The sequence below is a fragment of the Zonotrichia leucophrys genome, chromosome Z, assembly GCF_028769735.1.
Source record: "Zonotrichia leucophrys gambelii isolate GWCS_2022_RI chromosome Z, RI_Zleu_2.0, whole genome shotgun sequence".
NCBI lineage: Eukaryota > Metazoa > Chordata > Aves > Passeriformes > Passerellidae > Zonotrichia > Zonotrichia leucophrys.
In genome coordinates, this window is record NC_088200.1 from 72384063 (window position 1) to 72405142 (window position 21080).

At 41.5% G+C, this 21080-nt stretch overlaps 1 protein-coding gene across 4 annotated transcripts in view; it reads right to left on the reverse strand.

The window, feature by feature from the left end:
- Positions 1 to 947: 947 nt before the first annotated feature.
- Positions 948 to 21080, reverse strand: part of MEGF10 (multiple EGF like domains 10) — an 86177-nt gene continuing 66044 nt past the window's right edge. For 2 of the 4 annotated variants that reach the window (XM_064735954.1, XM_064735955.1), the window contains exons 14-25: positions 19320 to 19466; positions 17156 to 17290; positions 16736 to 16864; positions 14020 to 14148; positions 12816 to 12944; positions 10818 to 10946; positions 10037 to 10273; positions 8960 to 9087; positions 8674 to 8797; positions 6806 to 6850; positions 5171 to 5377; positions 948 to 4274 (exon numbers count right to left, since the gene is read on the reverse strand). In XM_064735954.1, coding sequence (XP_064592024.1) covers positions 4111 to 4274; positions 5171 to 5377; positions 6806 to 6850; positions 8674 to 8797; positions 8960 to 9087; positions 10037 to 10273; positions 10818 to 10946; positions 12816 to 12944; positions 14020 to 14148; positions 16736 to 16864; positions 17156 to 17290; positions 19320 to 19466 — 1703 coding nt within the window. In that variant the 3' untranslated portion in view covers positions 948 to 4110. Of the gene's footprint in view, positions 4383 to 5170; positions 5378 to 6805; positions 6851 to 8673; positions 8798 to 8959; positions 9088 to 10036; positions 10274 to 10817; positions 10947 to 12815; positions 12945 to 14019; positions 14149 to 16735; positions 16865 to 17155; positions 17291 to 19319; positions 19467 to 21080 lie in introns of all 4 variants that reach the window. The other 2 variants (XM_064735957.1, XM_064735956.1) reach the window with 2 other exon arrangements.

Here is a 21080-nt window from a genome sequence, read left to right on the forward strand (position 1 = left end):
GTCCTGCATTTTGGGCCCAACAACCCCTGCCATGCTCCGGGCTGGGGACGGTGTGGCTGGGCAGTGCCCAGGCACAAAGGGACCTGGGGGCACTGAGGGACAGCAGGCTGAACATGAGCCAGCAGTGGGTCCTGGTGGCCAAGGAGGCCAATGGCTCCTGGCCTGGATCAGGAATGGTGGGGCCAGCAGGAGCAGGGAGGGCATTGTGCCCCTGTACTGGCCCTGGTGAGGGCACACCTCGAGTGCTGTGTCAGCTCTGGGCCCTCAGTTTAGGATAATTTAGTTGATAAGGTGGTGTTAGGTCGCAGCTTGGGACTTGGTGATCTTCAAGGTCTTTCCCAGCCTGATTGATTCCGTGAAATGTTCCAACTCTTTTTTTCCTTATGTGGAATCATGCAGACTCTTTATGGAGAATACTAATTTATGACCAATGATCGTTTGCCCTATGTGGTTAAACAGGATCAGTCTTTGTAACTTTTTCATTAATAAGATGGCCATTTGAATGTAAAACAAGTGAATTACTTAGGAGTAAGATTGAGCCCCATTTCAGCAGCAGTGAAAGACATTTCTCAGATTTGCACAGAAAAGCCTGGAAAGTAGAACTGTACTTTTATAATACTGGATTGTAGCTTTTTAAATCTGAAACATTACACATCTATGATGAATTTTTCTGGGTTTGTACTACAATCAGTACTAGTAATTTACTTTATTTTCTTCCAGTTATTAAACTGTTCTTATTTCAGTCCACGGAGTTTTGTTTCCTCTGCTCCTCCCTGGTACCCACATCGTACCCAGCTATCAGCTGGGATTAAACCGTGAGAGCAGAAATGACATTTTGTACATTGCCTGCGCTATTTCAAGGTCTCCTGTAGGCAAATGAAAAACAAAGTAAAAAAAAAAAAATTCAAAGCACTTCTTATCTTTCATTAGAAACTTTATTGTATTAACCTACAGGGATGTGAAGTGAAATATATGGTAGTGAAAGGGAGAATGATGAACATTAGTCATCTTTGGAAAATATATATATGTTTTCACAACAAAACACTTTTTTTTGTTACAACTAAGGAAAAAAAAAAGCCAGGCATACTTGATAAGTTTTCTTTAAAAATATAATACAGTTCAATCATATCAAAGTGAAGTCTTGTGGGCTAAAAAACTGCAAAGTTATGTTCAGTGCTCTAGCACTAGGATGAATGTATCAAATGACAAGGTTTTCTCTACATACACTCATTTGCTTTCAGTGATTTCAGATACTGTATATACAATCTTCAATATAAAGCATTTTTTGTCAAAACTAGCTCTGTGATCTTCAGTCTGGACTTTGGAGCTTCGGTGTAAGAATTACTATTTATTTGGACACACATTGGATAAAAAAATTGTTGTCAGTGTACATATTGAAAATCCAATATATTTAGAGTCACACATTCCTTGCTTTTGATTTTTTCCTAACTTCACTTCAGTATGAACTTGCAGATTGTCTCAGCAGAAAGTGTGAGCACAATGAAATCTTCCTTCCTGTAATCTGCACGTGCATCTCCAATTAAAGTTAATGGAAGTTCTCTGGGTAGATCAAGATAAGACAGATTTTATGTGTAACAGTGTGTTGTGATTAAAATCTTGGACGTAGCAGAAAGCTGTGGGGTTTGTTATGCTTCTAAGTGGCCTGAATTAATAATGCCTACAGTATTTAAAGCCTAAAGTTTATATTCACTACTTAAATCAGCTATTAACTTGGTGCAGCTTTTTATTGAAATGGTGACATGTTTCTAGGGGACAGCTGCCTCCATTTTCAATGCTACATTTTGTCCCTATTGCAGTGTGAGTACATAGAGGCAAGGCATCTCTTCCCATTCCTATTTGTGGTGAAGTGAAGCCCATTCTTTGAGTGCTGGCTAAATTTAAAAAAACATCCCAGCATTCATTCAGCTCTTCCCTTTTCCATGTTAAAAGAATTGTTTATGTGATGAAGATAATTTACCTAGCGGTCTTCAAAAAGAGCAAGAAGTTTTTGTGAACTCCCAGTTGTTAAACGCAGCATTTTCTATTCATGGCTTTAGAGAAGAAAGGTTTTATTTTAAAGTCTGTTTCACACAATACAAAAAAAAAAATGTATATACCAGTAGCTCTACATTTTATCTAGATGCATACAAACCCAATCAATACTTCATCTTAGACAGGGATTAAATGGCAAGAAGTCTTAGAAATCTCCTAGCTAATACCTGTACTTTCCAAATCCAAAGGTAATGGAATTCTTTATTCCAAGGATGTACCAGAAATGCCCAGGGAACTGCAGAATAGCCAGGATCCTTCTCCCCATCCATCAGTGACACAGCAACCCTCAGGACCAGGTGCTGCAGAGGCACTGCCAGGTCACGTTAAATGCTGGCACCTCACTCTTAGCTTCCTAAAAATAACTTTTCACTGAGAGAGGATATCTCATCTGTGTAACAACCATGTAATCTTCAGGTTGATGTGTTTTGGGGAAAATTCTGTCCAGTGGATGGATCCCTTGGTGAATTTAATTTCCACCAAATCGTGCAGCTCGTAAGAGATTACTTTGGAAGGACTGAAAGCCTCTTTTGGGAAAAAGGGGCTGTTTTGGGAAGATGATCTCCATCCACATGATCAACAGACTAAGCTAAACTTTAAGGAGGAATTGGATTTTACTTTATTTCTGTGTTTTTGTTGTCATTCTCAACAAAAAAACATCTTGATTTTCTTCCCCCAAATTAATGAATCAGTCTGAACTGTTAGGTATTTTTTAATCACCCTGATTGACATCACTGTGAATTCTTACTTGGATGCTCTTGCTCTGCCCAGAGGTCCCTTGAACCGGACAAACAAAAGGCCAGTTGGCAAAAATGCAAAAGAAATGGACACACACACACACACACTAGAATATTTTTTCAGTTACAAGCTAGCTCTCTAAAAACACAGACACGCAGCGTAAAAATGGAGAGAGAGGTTAATGAAGGTGAGGGGGGGTACATGTGTCACATTATTAGCAATGCAAAAGACCAGCTTAAGCATGTGTTTCCCTACGTCAACTATAAAAAAAGAAAAGGTGCCTTTTTAGCAAGTATGCACAGAGTTTGCTTAGTTATTTCGAAGAAAAAAAAAGTCAGAACACTTGACTATCTTTATCCTATATTACAGTAATTATTACTACCTTTTTATAAAATGTAAACCCTTCCTTGCAGTTAAGATTTACAGAAGTCATCACCTTTGTCCACTCCTTACGTAATCAGTCCGTGGTGACAAAAATAAACTGATTCAATTTACATCTTTTTTGAAGTAATAACTGATATGTTTTGGATTATTAGTTTGTGTGTGGCAGAAACAGTGGTCAGAACTGCAACGTATGAAGCTGAACTGTAGCAAAATACTTGTTGAAGACTGGTGCTGGGTCTACAGTACTAAGAGATATTGAAGCATCATGTAAATATTGATGTATTTATCTCATCAATCATTTATCTCCAGAACTATTCAAGCCAAGTACATCCACCACCTGCAATGCAGACAGCAAAGCCTGATGGTGGATCTCCCAAACAACTGCAACATTGTGCTTCCTTATCCCCATCAGATCTTGTTTCTTGTAATATGTCTTGACTAAAGATAAGAATGGAAGGTAAAATTTGGCAAGGCAGTTTTCCTTCTATGAGTGAGTAACTGGTGAATCAGATCACCTGTACAAAGTGGTATTTGGTAAATTGCACTGTCCAGGGAGTATTACTACTCTGGAACATGACAGACATGAAGCCTATATTTGAAGTTGCTAAAATGTGATGTTATCAATACTAATCTGCAAACTACTATTTTTTTTAAGCCAGTATATTACAGTATAAATGTGTTGCATACCTGTTTCTATAAAATTTACTGCCATGAAAAAAAAAAAAAAGAAGAATCAGGATCCCCAGAGTGTGGCATTTGTCCATCTGTCACTTGTATACACAATACAGACCTCGTGCTGAGATTCTGCTCAAGGTACAGCAATTATCTGCAGGACAGGTCAGGAGCTCAGAGCGATGGTAAACGAGAGCGGAGGGAGCGCGGCCGCGCCGCTCTGCCCCTTGCGAGTCCCAGGGCTGCAGGCATCAGCTCCCTGAGGGGTCATTTGCTGCTGAGCCCCTCTGTGGAGGGCGTGGGGCTCTCCCTCACAGGGAGCAGGTCGTAGTGGCAGGGAATGTGGCTGTTTTTTGGGAGGTCGTAGGGATCCTGGCCGAGGCGCCCACCGCCGCTGCCGAACGCGCCCTGGACAACGCTCACTGTGGGCTCTGGGAGGAGAGACAGCATGCACTCAAATCCAGGGCAAACACTCATGCTTTATTTCAGTTTCTGCTTCAGCAGGAAGATTCCTGATCCTGCTGAGTCCTGAAATGCAGCTGTAGAAACACAGGTTGGTGTTTTTGCTTCACACTTGCAGTAGGGCCCTGCCATGACTGTCTTTACTGACAGAGACAAGACAGCATCTCTTTTTACGTGTCTCCAATTTCAACAAATTAAAAAAACCAAACAAAAGAACAACCTGAATTTGAGGGTTTCAGTCAAGACTTTGTAACAGTCCTTAAAAGCAGAATGGGTCTGTTGATGGATTTCAGTGCTCTCTAATTGCATGCAGGAAAGGAAAATACATCCCATGACACTGGACACAATTTATTACAGCCCAGGGATGATCGGGATAGCTGCCACTCCACAGGACCCCAAAGATCTCTGTAACTAAAGAAATATGGCAACTAGGTAGGGCCCCTATTAGTGGAATACTACGTTTGGGGGCGAAGATGCCATTTTATTCTCATCAAGAGAAGGAAACAGAACTTCAGCCCTCCCATGGATAACTCTTCAGTCTAACCTAGAGCTGAATTACATTGCAATCAAATGCTGAACTTCTCTTATGCTGTTGGTTAAAGGAAAGCTTTCAAACCAGGGCAATTCAGAGGTACCTGTAGGTGACAGAATAGATCTGAAGGTACTTCAAACCCTGTTTGTGTGAATTATACTGAATTAGTAAAAACACTTTCATTACAGCTTTTGGGCAGAACAGGGAATTGGAACACCTAATTTTGTTTTCCCGGTGGTTTTCATGTGTTTTGATGAAACTGAAGCAAAGATTAAAAAGCCCTGTGCTCTTTTTTGGTGCCCCCCAGCTCCCAGAGGTGGATGTTGTACCTACCAACTTCGTACACGTTCTTGCTGGCCGTGGCAGAGCCGGCGATCTCGGCGTAGGGGGAGTCGCGGCGCGCCGGGGACTTCATTTCCACGTAGCCACATTCTGAACTCTTTGGCACCAGAGCTGGAGGGTCTTTGATGGTAGCGTAGGGGTTCTCAGAGCTGCTCAGTGAGCAGTTACTTAGGTTGTACTCCGAGTTCTTCACCAGGTCTACAAAAAGAGAAGCATGTTACTGTCTCCAGCATGCTGCGTGCTACGGACTTGTTTCATGATGAGTTCTAAAAAGTCACTCAGAAGTGAATACTTAAATGCAAACCAGTCGTAACACCTCAAAATTGTTTGCAACAATCAATGAATGCATCTCAGGTGCTATGCTCTTTAATGGACTTGATCTTGCCACCAGTAAATTACTGTTGCAAAATCTGAGCATCTTCAGTTCTGGTTTAAATAGTGCGTAGCATTATACAGGGACAATGATAGGGATAAGCTGAAGAATAAATTTTTAACAAGCACTTCAGAACACTTCCTGCCCCTCCAGGTGCTGAAGTCAGGACACTTAAAATCTGAGACTGTTGCCAAGAGCAATCTCTGGGCGAACAGCAAATGGCATGATTGGTATCTAGGGATGGCTTGGGTGATGCAAAGGTTGAGTATCTGAGTACACAAAAAGAATAACCAGCTTCTTCTAAGTTTCTGTAAGGCACATACAGGAAAACTGGCAAGGAAACAACAGGTGGCTTGTGACATCAGGACTAGACTGAAGGATGAATAACCGAATGGTTTCAGAGATGTATTTGCTGGTGCTGGGAAGTGATTTTGTGGTGTTTGTGTTACTTTGTTCTCTGTGTTGGTTTGTGATATAATATGTTATTTAACATGACACTTCTTAGCTCATTGCTGACTCCATATCCAACATGAGACTGACCTGATGGACCTGTCAGTGGATGGGTGCTCCTGATTTTGTGACTCATCTGAACTGGGCTTTCTGTAATCACAGAAGTGTAGAATTGTTTAGGTTGTAAAAGACCTTTCAGGTCATTGAGTCCAGCCGTTTATGTAACACTGCCAAATCCATCACTTAACCACATTCCTAAGTGCCAAATTAGGGTAGTATAATGGAAAGTCTTGTGAGAAAACTGAATAATTCAGAATATCAAAATACCAGATCACCACTACCCTGAATTTTGGAAGCTTTTAATGCTGATATCCTTTCCAAGGACCTGCAGTGGATGTGGTGAAGGTTTGTGGTCATGCAGACCATGGCCAGCTGCAGTTGGAATTGCCTTTTAAAGCCTTTCAGCAGAGGCAGCATGTGTTGTGCAGTCTAGAATTGAGCTCTGTTGTGACTCAAGAGTGACAGAAACCATTTGGTCTGTGTGACACACAGGGGACTTAAAATGGCTTGGTTTGTGGTTTTGCTGGTTTAAAGAAAAATAAAAATCCAACAACCTCCCTTCAAAAAAAGATAAAGAACCCACACCAGCAAACAAACCAATCATGCATTGATTCAGTGTCTAGGAAAAATTTAGTTCCAGAATGATTTTTTATATTTTCTTCACCTATAAACCAAAGGGAATTTGGAAGAATAAAAGGCATGTCTATGTAGTTTCATCTAAATACATCAGAAAACAACCTCACCTTTCAGGGACTTCCCCACATATCCCCTATCAAGTCCAAAAGCACCTGAGCAGAAAATGATACAAAAAAAGGGTAGTTTTAAAACCAAAGAAAACAAAAGTGATTAGACAACAGTTTGTAAATGTTTAGGAATTGCCTTGGGATTCATTTCTGCCCTAACTGAATAATTCTCTCATAAGGGCTGTGGAACTGCCCAGGATGGGGGTACAGAAACACTTGTACAATTTGCTTCCACATTTTCCAACAGGAACAGGGGAGGTGGTCCTGAGGAACCATTAAATTATCTCAGGTTTGAACTCACATAACACCAGTTACTCACTGTTGAACAATCCCATTAAATGCTGTTGGACTGAAGCTTTTTTTGCTTGGTTTTTGTTTTTTTTTTTTTTTTGATCTGGATAAACCCTACCTACCAGAAAGGCATCCCACCTTGACCTGAAAATCTCAGGGCATGCAGAGCTTGCTCCAATCCTTATTTCTCTTCTTCCAAATGCAATCACTCCTGAATCAGGGTCAGCCTATCCCAGCCCCAGTGGCCTGAACACCTTGCACTTGAACCTACAGCTCTGCAATTGCCTGTTACTCACTGATTTCCCTCAATAAAAGTAAACAGCAGAGCACAACTGCTGTCTGCAGAGACCTGGCACTTTCCTGGTTACTGATCTATTCAAATAGCTTTCACTGATATTGTGGAGAGCTCATTTTTAATAAGGCTGTATTGTGGTACTATGCTAGAAGCATTAAAAAAGCCTAAAATGGTTTTGTCCATGCACTATCTAAACAAAATTAGTAGTTTTCAAGAGTTAAGTGGTATTATTTTAAGGAGACCTGCATATAATTAATTTTATTCCTACCCCATCTTTATTTACTAGATCTCATGTCAGCTGTGCTGTTGTTTTCACAACTTTACTGCTCAGCATCAGCCTCGAGTTACCCAAGCAATTCTATTTTATTTTCTAGCAAACAGACACAGTATCAGCATTCATCCAATCCTCTGGAACCTCCCTGTTGGCTCAAGATAGGCCCCTGCCTTGGGTTAACCACAGCAAGTGTCTCTCAGGAGCATTTAGTGGAAGTTCAAATGCACTAAGAAAACATAAAGCTGAATGTTGAGCATTATGACTGAAATCCTTTCCTGAAAAAAAAAAAGCAAACAAAAAACCAAAACCAAATCCCAGACCAAACACAACAGATCTGGGCCTGAACTGTGGTTTGACCAAGGTTGGGGAAGAGCAGGGAAAAACAAACCAAAACCAGTGCTGCATACTGTTGTTCTGAATCCCAGGGTCTGATATATGTAAGTACCAGAAATGAAGGTAATTAAATTTTCTGAATTACACTACCACTGAAAGTCCTCTTTAAGGCTTTCACTGGGCAGTGCAGTCCAGCCTTTTTGGAATGCATGAGAGTGGAAAAGGGTGAAAAGCAGGATCCAGCAATTCTCACCATTTCTTGGGAATTTCTCTCCTTAAAGGCAATGCTCTTTTAGCAAACAGGAGGCATGGCTGGGAAGATCTACTATTTACATCTGTAGTGGCTCAGGTTATGCAAAAATACTTTTTGAACCATTGACTGCATCTTGTGGTAATTTTAAAAAAATAATATATGCAACTTTTCATTTATTTGATAGGAATTTGTAATTTTGTCCAAGCAGACCCCCACTGTTCCATGAAACTAGTGAATAAGCAAATCTTTTAATAAAAATGAGATATTGTACATGCCATGTCTGCACTGGGCATCAAAAACTGTTCCACTATTCCTCACAAGGGGTCACTTTTTAATCTCTTCCTGCCTTAAGGGATGCATCCCACATCCAGTGAATAACATTCCCATTCTCCTCCTTTGTTTTGTTTTAATTTTATTTTTACCAAGCTCGTTGAGGTAGCCGCCGTGTTTCCAGTCTGCTGGCAGGGTTCCCGTGTAGTCCATGACAGCACTTCGTTTTCCAGGCTCCATGTTTTTCAGGTTCACAAACAGCTGGCTGGTTTTTGCCTATTCCAAAGAAAGAGAGGCAATAAAACTGAAACTGAAGGGGAGATGCTGAATTTCCAGGTGGTGATCAGGAAGAGCAAAAACAAGCCAAATAGGAGAGATTAGGGAATGATGTAAAATAAACTGAACACTGCCAGAAGTTTCCACGTTTTCCTGCTTTACCTTTGCCAAGGTCAGTCTCTCCATGTTGGTGACATGAGGTGGGCTGGAGCACTGGGTCAGAGTGTGGTAACTGGGGTTGGAGAAGTAGTGGCTGTTGACATTTCCACCATTGGCATGAGGGATGGTTTCTGGAAATAAAAAGAAAGGAAAATGAACAAAAACACAGAATTTCTTCCTTAAGGTAAATTTTTGAGAGTGCTGCACTGATTTTCAGATCTGACCTAGAGATTCCTAAAAAAACCCCAACAAACACAAAACTAAGTATTTTTTATTCATTCCAAGAAATGAGAGATGCAGGGCAGTGAGTGACAAGTCACGTCCTCACTTTTAGCAAGGAGCATTCTAGTGTAGCCTGCTAACTCAACCCCTCTCTCTGCCGTGGATCCTTGCTCTGTTTTTCTTTTCTAGCCATCATTGTAGTCACTTGTACCATCAAGTCTGCATCAACACTTTCTGGTGCACCAGGAACACCAGGACCTTTGCTATTTGCTTTTCCTTAACTCAGATGAGTCTTCCTGCTGCCTTCTTCAGCTGCTGCTTTCCTTGACAGCGGTGTTCAGAAGGCACAATTGCCTCAAGTTTCATGCACCCACTGAATCCCAACTCACAGGCACTACAGTAGGTCAAAAACTCTTGTTCGTTCCACTGCTCCTTCCCTTAGTCAGTTTCAAACCTTTTGCTGTCTGTTTCTCTGCAGAATCTTGCTACAGATAGCATGAAATCCTGATTTTCTACGCTCTTCCTCTATTCAAGCTCTTGGCATTGAATTTAAAGTCCCTTGTAGAAACCAGATTTTGCCACATTCCAACTGTATATATACGTATAAAAGCAGGCTCAGAGGATAGAAATGTCCATGTTTAATGCAGAAAAAAATTTTGAGGGTGTAAAATGTTGCACAGGAAGGCGAAGTAAATGGTCACTTTTCTTTAGAGTTAAGACATTTTTCCAGGGTGTGCCACCTTCATGGTCTCAAAAAGCAGAAATATGTGAATTCAAGCCCTGTTAGGGGCAGATCTGAGCACAAAGACAAGAGGTGGAGGGGGGAAAAAGGAGAAAAGCATTCTAGACATGCCATACCTGAAATGGTGTAGTCTGCATTGATGACTCTCATGGCAGGGGTGTAGGTGACAGTGGGCATGTGTGTCTCCTTCCCTTTCTGCTTCTGCCTGTAAATGATGAACAGCACCAGCAGGAAGAGCACCACCAGGACAAGGATGATGATGCCAGCTATGGCTCCTATCTGGTAGGAGTCAGCAGGGAGGGCAGTGCTGGTACGGCTCAGGCTGTTCAGGTTCCCCACTATAATTACACCAGCTGGAACAGAGGAAGAAATGAAAATAAATGCCATAAACCCAGAGGGGCCACGTGTCGGGAGCAGGAGATGAAATTTCACTTCTAAATATAATTGTATTTAGCAAGGCCAGAGTAGAATTCGGTCAGGAACCAATCCTAAATTTAAGGAATCTTAGAATCTTCAAACTTAGAATCTTCACAGAAAAGAAAAACACTCAGAACTTTCACAGAAAAGAGATGTTTTCATGAATTTGAAAAAGTAACAACGTTCCTTGGGTAAAAGAACAACAGGGCAGGTAAAGCCCATGCTCCATCAGCACCTTTGAGAAGCACTGCCTTGTAATTTTATGCAAATCCACACTCCACTTACTTTGCTCCAGTTTTAATTATCACTCATCTAATTTAAAGCTTCAAAAACTTACATGAATTAACACTGCAGAATGGGCTACATAAAAAACTCCACCTGCCAGATTTATTTAATGCATGACATAGAGATGGTGCTCACTAGGTGAGGCCAGTTTCTGTGTGAAAAGATGCCAATAAATGTGATTATGTCCGGGCTTACCTTGATCACACCTGGCGCCTTTCCAGCCCGGGCTGCAGTAGCAGGTGCCTGTGATGTGGTCACAGGTGGAGTTGTTGAGGCAGTCGCAGATCTGGCGGCATCCGTACCCGTACGTGCCCTGGGGACACTCTGCACACGACAAAAAGCAACAAAAACCTCATTAAAGTTTGGAGTTCCGGGTCTGCAGCAGCACGGGAGCCCAGCCCCACACGCTCCTGTCCCAGGACAGCAGGTGGCAATGTGTCACCAGCATCAGAGCTCTCCTGGAGATGCTCCCACGAGGAGCATCCTCCTCGGGGTGCAGGAGGCAGAGAAGCCGTGCTCGGATGGTGTTCATGCTTCACCTGCAGCGCCACCAAGGCAGTGCAATGAGGAAGCAAAGGAAAAAAAAAGGCAAAAAAAGATAATTTTTTAGAAATTAGAAGGCAGTGAAGAAATGGGCAAGGTGTGAATAAAGAGCCAGAATACTCAGACCCCAGTGCCTGAAAAATCTCATTGTCGTACAGGTGGAGCCAGACACCTGGATGGTGTTCTGTGCTGTGACAGGTGTGCTGGTGTACAACAGCAAAACGAAAGGACCCTAACAGTGAGTCCAAAATGCACCACACGTTTACAGAGAAATACAGCTGCTGCCCATTGCATGCTCTGATACTGCAATGTGTACACTGAGAAACTACCAACAGGAGAAAAATGCTAAATTATGGAGAATAAGGTAACTGGGGAAGTTGTACTTAATTATTTGAATTACTTGAATGTAATACTTAATTACTGATCAAAGTGTCTCCTACCTCATGTAGGTATCCTGGTAGACAATTACCCTATACTGACAAAAATAATTTCTTTTATACTGCCACCACTTGGTACTGTGTGGCCTGGCACATTACAGCAGTTCTGATGGTTTTAGCAAATGTAGTCTTTCTTCACTTTTTCTGAAGTTTCTTGAGAGTTCTGCACTTATATTTATTTCCTTTTGTATTTTTAAAAGAATCTAACTCATCTTTCATGCATTCCTAATTTGGAATAATTTAAAAAATAACACAAAGCGTGCCAAAAAAGAGTCTTGCAGCCTTGACAAATCCCAGCTCAAGTGAAAAAATTCATGTTTATGTACCTCCTCCTTCTCTTGATTACACTCAATAAAACAAGATTATAAATACTGAGGTAAATGGGTGGCCAAAACCCATCATGTCACAATATATTTCTGCATTTCAAGATCTGAATTAGTATGAACACCAAAACATGCTAAACCCTGCTAAATCATTATTATCAACTTGAAGGATAAAATACAAAATCTGTAACAGATTTGCCAAATTATTCAAAGAGATGTTTTGACATCAAGAGACTATTTAAAAAAGTTACCTTCTCCCGAACATTAGTGATGTTTTGAGGAGAAACACAGATGTCATCTGAATGAACAAATTTGGAAGCAGAGCCCTGTAAAGTCAGCAAAGGTTGGACAAACAGTGCTGTGCTCACGAGCCTGATTATTCTTTTAATGTTGCACAACACTACACCACCAGTGATGTCAGTGGTGTTATCCCTAATCTTCCTGAGGAGAGCAGCACACGTGTGTTTGAAAACGTGAAAACAAAACAAACCAGCTGTGCTGTAAATGCACACTGTAAACCCACACTGTCATTTCATCCGACAGCACTGATGTGTTAGTTCTTATCTCCAGTTTTCCAACTATGAGCTGTCACTGTGGTTTGTACTAATGCATACATTTCATTACTTTCACAGGATTCTAGTGACAATTCCTTGGATTCATTTTGCTGCTTTTACACGATGGAGTAACTGGGTGTTCCTTTAGCGTCACGCCCAAAGCGACTAAAACGCAGCGCAGAGGAACAGAAACCACAATTGTGACAGACAGTTTAATTCTGTGGGGTTTTAAACTGTTTGGAAGAGCCTGTGGCCAGCTGTGTGTCCATGGGCTGTGGCCCTGGAGGCCAGAGGCTGTGTCCAAAGGCGGAGGGAAGGAGGGAAGGGTGTGCTCACTGTGCTCGCAGTGTCGCCCCATGAAGCCCGTGCGGCACGTGCACTGCCCGCTGATGTGGTCGCAGTCGGCTCCGTTCTGGCACTGGCAGATCAAGGCACAGTCCTTCCCAAAAAAGCCCAGGGGACACCCTGGAACACAAGCAGAGGGAGGGGGAGAGGGGTGAAACACACTGGGAGTGAAGGCAAACATTCTGGTTTGGTGTGTTGCTGCGGGCTGCTCCTGCAGCTCCTGACATGGAGAGTTCTGTCAGCCCAAGGGACCAAAACCTGCCTGGTGTGGAGTGGTGTAAAACACACATCAGGCAAAAATGAATTTGGGAAATGGTGCCGGCAGCAGAGGTTCTGAAAAGACAGCTCCTTGAAGAAATGCGCTTCCAAAGAGATTTGAGGGCACCTTGGGAGTCTGCCCATCAGTCAGTGACTCTCTGGCCAGATTTCCTTCGTGGTTTATACTGAAGCATTAAAAAAGCCAAAACAACAACATATTGTACCTGAGCTACTTACAAAGAAACCATTTCAGTATGAGGAAGACACACCACTGCAAAGAGATCATTATTCACCAGCAGGAAGCAAAAAACCCCTGAGAGCTGACAGCTGAACCAGCATAGTGAATGTCTCCCAGAACTGCATCCATATGGTCCTGTAATGTATCTGTTATTTCCTGCCACTATGACATTACTCATTTGAAACAGCAAAGTTCTGATTTTATGAAAAACATGTATTTGAACGCTGATTGCAAAATACAGTCAGCAGTCCAATTTTTCTTGAGGTTAAATGCAGGGGCTGTGGCCAGGATCACAGTCAATGATGGACACCTGAAATGAAGGTAAACCAAACTGAAAGTGTAAAGCAAAAAAGATAAGAAGTCAGCTTTACTCATATTTATTTCTGACAAATGTTTATTTCTTAAACTTTGTATGAACTCTTAGTTTGCACTTAATGAATGACACATACCTACCCCCAGTCACTGCATACTATTTTACTTTAAAAAGCTCTTAGGGGAAAAAAAAAATCAGTACTAATGTATTATTACATGAAGAAAATTCCAGAAGAAATTATGATATTACAGTCTAGTGAAATAATCTTTCAAGTTCTAAATAGAAACAGCTTCTGTATCAGCACTTGGAATTCCAGGTTCAAGCTGTTCTGGAGGATAACTGTGTCACTGATGTTCAGACTAAGGACGAGCACAAAATTCACTTACTCTGTGTGCAGTAGAGGCCAGTCCAGCCCGGGGTGCACTTGCACTCCCCGTCGTAGGCACTGCAGAAAGCTCCATTGTGGCAGTTGCACGTGTGGATGCAGTTTGGTCCCCAGTGGGAAGGTGGGCAGGCTGCAACAACCCAGAGCAATTAATTAACCTCAGATGACAAAGGTTCCTTGATGCACATGAATAGAGCTGCTTCCATTCACACATGAGCACTGCTTTGTTCGCTGCTTTTCTCCCGAGTTCATGTTTTGGGCCGCTCTGCTCTGAGCAAACAGCCATAGATTTATTCATTTATTTCAGCTACGGCATCGTTTTACTCCAGGTAAAAAGTGCTTAAAAATATTAAATGGGTGAAAAATGCATACTCTGTACTCAGTAAATAGGGCATTCACAGCAGCTTTCTCACAGAGAAAGCCATGAGGTTTACTTTCTTCACTTATTTTTTACTCTGCAAACAGTCAAGGTGATACAGCTTTTAAACCTCAGTAACTGAAGGAAAACAGAGAAGGTGGAAACTCATATATAGCCTAGAGCTTTAGATCCTATACTGAGCCTGCTTCTTGTACTTCCACTGTTAAATTTCATACATTTGCCTAAATGTGGTGAAGATAATCAGGTCTGTACCTTAATCTGGTTAACTCAGTTGCTTCCGTGGGTCCAATAATCAATAAAATATTTTTAAACACCAAGTAATTATCCGATAATCAGTGTAAAATTTCTAAACACCAAGTAATTATCCACAGAATGGAGATGATTTTTTGCACAATCATGTAGACTCATTATGAGACAGAATTTACTGGCTGCTTTGGAAATGTCATGATGGATGAATCTGATGCTATGTGCTGCCACTAGAACTGTGAAGTGGTTCCAAAATACTAATTACTACTCAGAGACAGCAAAAGATAATTTTCTTCATGGTAGAATATCACTAAGTGAAGAGGGTACTCTAAGAATAGACCCTTCCTGTTGAGTAGATTCTCATCTTGAGGAGTTTTTTCCTTTAGTAAAGAAAGCAAAGCACTTTAAGTAGTAGTTAGTATTTTTAAAATAAATAGTAAAATAAATAATTATTTAGTACTTTAAAAATGGTTTTATGGAAGTACAGTGTCAGTATTTTGTAGGAGAGAAGCAGGAGGTCAGACACTGAAGCCTTGGTTTTATTCCTGTGTAAATTTAAAAGAGTAACTCCTTATTGTTTTGTACTGATCTGATTGCCTGAGACCAATAAAACTCTTGAATCCTTTAACATTTGCATAATGATTCATGTATAAGTAGGCTGTACTTTTCCAAAGTATCACCTCTTTTCCCCAAATTTCAGTTCATTAAAAATTATATTATATTATGATGAATTAAAAAAAAACCACTAAGTTTGGTTTTTTATTACTTTCACTTCAGCTGTGCCTTGTAATTGTTTTTGTTTTTTTTTTTTTTGTTACTGTTTTGTGTTTGAAATTAGTGGTCAGCTAGGAAGGAATGTAAATCACATACAGGCAAAAGGTTAGAAGTTTAAAAAAGGTCGCTGGTTCTGAAAGAAATTAATGGAATCATTATTTTCCATGTGAACGAAAGGCCTTTATACAAAGCAAATAAACTTCCTCTGTTATGGTCTCTGAGCACAGCCTCAATAAACACTTCCATTCATATTGCTGGCACCATTTTCTTGATATTGATGCAGTGAGTAAGTCCCTCCTCTTCCTAAATACCCCTATTCTGCTACTCTCCCAACTACCTACTTATTTTACCATAAAAACAGGGACCTTTGTAGCCACTGGCTTCCACAGGAATGGGCCCAGGATTTATTTTGGTATCATACTGGGCTGTGCATGCTAATCACTTCACAGAAGTTAGCCGGGAAAGTTGTTTTTCAGGTTCTTTTCCCAAACTGACCAGATGTTACCCTGCACTTGTGCAGAGCCTGGTAACCTGGGCCAGTCAAACCGTAAATGATATAAACCAATGAGCCATGTTATTAAAAAATGCACTTCCCTGGAAACCCCAGCACAGTGCCTGACATTTCAGGGTATGGTGCAGCTTCTTTTAAGTCACAAAAGTGGGTTGAGTGAAATTTTGGCAAGTGTGTGTTTCAGACTGTGTGGATTTTAGCACCTTATGGGATTGGGTATGCTTCTTGTGAGAGTCTTCCTTAAAACAATTCTTTCCTCTAATTAGTAAATCTCGTAGACCCATCCAGGCATATGGGGAGTGACTACTTAATAAAATAACTTTACAAAAAACAGTAAAATTAGGACCTTTCCTTCTCATTTTTTAGGCAGTAATGAGAGTCCAGTGAGTTCACAGGAAAATACTCATTGAGTAAGGCAGAAGGACACTAAAAATATCTATCTGTGGAAACACATCTATCTGTTTCTTCTTACAAAAGGAAGAAGGAGGAAAATGCATCACAGAGTTACAAGCATTTAAAAAAAAGGCACAGTGAGAAATTTCTTAACAAAATGTTTAAATGCTTAGTGAGGACAAGGATGGTTGTGCAGCTAGAGCACTAACCTATGCCTGAGAAAATTTCAGCTTTGTTCTTGGCCTAGGCCAGAGAAGTTTGGGATTATTTATCTCTCCATTATTTACCATGATGTCCTAATTTCTGACTTAAGAGAGTGTTTCTTTACCAAAAAAAAAAAAAAAAGGTAATTTAAGTGGCTGCACCCTGATTATTTGTTCTAAAATTAAAGGTGAAAAAACTCCTGGTACTTACGCTGAGAGCAGTCACTACCAATCCATCCAGGGTAGCACTGACAGGATCTATCAATGGGATTACAAGTCCCATTATTGGTGCAGGTGCATATTCCAGCACAGTTCTTCCCAAATCTGCCACTGGGACATACTGAGAAGAAATTGTCAGAATTAGAACTCCTTAGTGATCAGAACAAGATTTCATTTTCTTCATTTCAGGAGAAAACAACTAATATTTGGATTGAGAGAGGTATAAGGGTAAAGCGAGGTGTTTTAAATTACAGTGGGCACAATATCCATATTCACCACTCAAACAATGCAATTAAGAGTGTGGAGGATGAAACCACCCGAAGGATGAACAGTTCTGATTGATGCACTGAGCATTCCACATCTTGGGCGTGGCAGCCCGCGGGTGATGGCATGGGGGGGGTCCCCGTGGTACCTTCGTTGCAGAGGGCTCCTGTGAATCCGGGCAGGCAGTCACACAGGCCGGTGACGTGGTGGCAGGGCCCGCTGCTGTGCACGCACTGGGGGCACGTCTGGCTGCAGCGGTGCCCATAGAACCCGGGCGAGCAGACTGCGAACAGAGGGGACGGACAGGCTGTCACTGCCGACGGCTCTGCTGCCTCCCTGCAGGCCTGCCAGCCGCAGAGGCGGGCGCTGTTATCTGGGCAGCTCGGTGATTCACACTCCCCAAACAAGACCTGCTCCCTCTCCTCAAGGGTTTGATGTAATTCTGGCTCATCGCCGCTTTGTTGACATTCCATTGGATGTCAAGCCACCCTGAACTTGGATAATGTTTGGAATGTGTACTTTTTTTTTTTTTTTTTTGCCAAACAAGGACATCTTTTGAAGCACATCTGAAGGAACAGAGAGAATAGTTTTATCTCCAGATGAGTAAGGTCATCTTAGACCTTGATTCCTGGTGTGTTTTCTAACTTGGAATTCAAATAGCCCCAACTTCACTGGATAAAAAGCACAGATGTTTTCCAAACAGCCTTTCTTTTACATGGTACAGAGTCACTCTAACTTTACGGGAACCTGAGACCAGAAATACAGAGTTGTGCAGTTAATTGTGATGCTAAAAGCACAAGTTTCTCAAGAAGAAAAAGAAAAAAATGGGAGGAAAAAAGGCTGCTTCTCCTTTGTTGATCTAATCCCTTTTGGCATTTATTTCCTGATAAATTAGAATATTAGGTAAGAGATCAAGAGAAATACCTGAACAGCTGCAATTAGCACTGACTAAACTACCTTGGAATCTTTTCAATATTTCAATTTCATTCAAGATTCAGTCTTTTAATTACACACTTGATACAACTTATATGGCCAGGATCTCTCCAGGGAGATTAACTTCTCCAAGTGAAACAGTGCCAAAAGGTCTTCCTGTTTACTGAAAAGGCAGTTTCTGACCAGGATCCAAATTATTCCTATGACCTTTGTCTTCCCAGCCTGCAGACTGTGCTTCAGAGGGGCACTGGACTGGGAGCCCCTTGTCCAGGTTATAGGCACAGTTCCAAAACACCAGGGAACATTTTTACATGGCAGCGTCGCACTTTGGATGCACTGATTGACTGCAGGGCCCACAGAGATTAGATAGTGAGAGTAATTAGTGCTCACAGTCAGGAATGCTCAAGGAATACTAATGCCACCTTGACGTGGGATTTAGCAGAGCCATGACACAGCCTTCAGCTGGAAATGCTGCCATTCCTGGACTGACAGAACTTCACCTTCCTCTGGTTCTCCTTCTCCTGGCAGTGACCATTGCAGGTCATCTCCTGCCTTTTTAGCCTCTTTTGGAAGAACCAGGAGCATCTTTGCTTGTCCTTAACCCACCTGCTTCTGGATCCTGTTTCTGGGAGACCTGCTCTGGAAACTGGGCTCCCCTCCAGTTCCAGACAAATCACATTTCTCGTCCCTGAACACCTTCCCCTCATATCTTCAGTGATTCAAACTGAAGGCAGCTGGAAAAATGTGACAAATCTTGGGAGGGCAGACTTATTATTTACCTCCATAATTCTGGCATGATTTTCCTTAGTTCATCTGTATCTCTCTTTGTGAAATTTGTACTTTACCCAGACAAGTTTTTCAAAAGGAGCCATGGGTACATACATGTGACATTCTCTGCTTACTGTGGGCCTGATCTCACTGACTATTCTTATAAAACAAGTGTTAAAGCCCCAAATATTAACCAAGCTATTGGTGCCTAGCAGACAATGGGAAGGCTTTTAATTTCTGAAACTCAAGTATGTTTTATTTACCTGTATTACAAACTTAACACTCATCAACCATGTTTGGAAATGCTTTAGAATGGAATCCCCTATGAATGTCTTGGAAAGTCATGTTCATAACAGTGCCACAGGACACACAGTGAATAAAAGGAAAGCTGTACCATAACAAGAAGAGCACTACTAGATGAAACATTTGTACATTTCAGGTAACCTTTTTTTTTTTTCTGAATATTCATGTATTTTGACAAAATGTCCAATCAAGGAGTGTTTCCTACCCTTTCAGACTGCAATTAGCAAAGCAGTAGGATGTTGTGGGATATGTTTACCAAGCAACTGAGGAAGAAACAGAGATTTTTAGAGCATTTATGCTGTCCTTACTTCTCTGGCAAGTGGTGCCTCGGTATCCTGGTGCACACTCACAGATCCCATCATCTGGAGAGCAGGATGCTCCATTTTTGCAGTAACAAGGCAAGGAGCAGTTTGGACCCCACTGTCCCTCAGCACACACACTGTCACAGTGAATACCTGCAACCACAAACAAACAAAACATCTGTGAAGAGCTCTTGTGCACAGTTACGTTAAACCTTTGCTGAACTTTAAAACACAGCTCACACAACCTGTTTATCAAAACATCACTAACATCAGGAAAGTACCACAAGATAAACCTGGCTCTCTTGTTCCTGCCTTCTCCAGAACAGTGAATTTCCCTCATATTCCAGCTTTGGTGAGAGGCACATAAATGGCTTTTGCTTCCTCCATAACGGCTGTTTCAAAACAGCAGAAGGTTTTTTTGGTTTCAGATTTTATGTTTGGGAAATGCACGGCAGAAGGTACTGCAGGAACTTTTCCCTCTGAGCATTCTTTGTGTCTGATATAACTTGTGTATAATAATGGGGTGCAGGGCACGGAATGATTTCTAATTAGTGGTGAGCTGATTACTGCTCAGCCTCGTACTGAATGGAAAAATGCAGTGCACACAAAGGGTTTCCAAACACACCACGTGAGCATTCCAAAATGCTGAGCTGCCACAGTGTTAAGGATGCTGGTCAGCCAGTGCTTTGTTTAACCTGTTTCAGTATAAAACTCATTGTAAAATGGCCACAACCTGAATCTCTACGCATAGATCCTAACACACACCACCCATCACAATCATCCAATTACAATTTGTTTGCTGGGTTCTTTTGTTTGTTTGCTTGTCATTTTTCTTCACAATGCAGCAGCATTAAATATAATTTCCCTGCTTTTTAAGAAGCACTGTGCATGTTAAATGCCAGCAGGCACCACCGTGGAACTCAGACCCTATTGTGTCTGCAGCACTTTGCATTAACAATCAAGTTTTATTGTAATGCCCCCACTGAATGAACCCTCCACTAAGGGAAAAGTGGACTGGATCCAACCACAACCATGTCTTGCTTTGTAAGTATTTCCAGCAAAATATGCCACAGGTTCAATGGCTGCCAGGGTCCTAAAAAAGGAAAACAGTTTTACATGTGACAAGGAAAAAAAAATCTTTTAACTTTGAACCCACTTCTTGTAAAAATACTCAGAAATAATTACATGGTTTGCCGATAGATCAGACTAAGAGGTGATTCCTCATCACCCCCAGCATGTGCCTCGCAAAGCTGCCCATATCTAAAAACCAGTCCTTAATTAGAGGAAAGGTAGAACTCCAGACTCTTGAACTGTTTTTCTCTGCAGGACAATCAACAGACTGAAGAGTCAAATATGTGTTTCAACAGATTGCACCAACCTGTGCCAGCACGACAGAACAACACCTGACTTTAAAAATCCAGATACTGACAGACGGTACCCAGGCCACCTCGAAGCCCTAACTGCACCATGGTCATCAGCACTGACCTAAAACAAACCTATTATCCGAAAATGAAAGCTGCTTACATCACTCCTTTTTCACTTTCTGCCTGCCTAGACAGTGTCTGCCGTTCTCCTGTCTCCATCTACATTTGAGAGGCAGTGCTGACTTGGTTCTCAGCAGTCTATTTCAAACTTTTCCTCAACTCATTTAAGCAAATTAAAGAGAGAGGTTTGACTTTGATAGATGCTGGTGCACAAGGGCAGTTTTGACATCACTGCATTTAGTTCCTTTTTTTCCCCCACAAACAAGACCACTTCTTCCAGCTG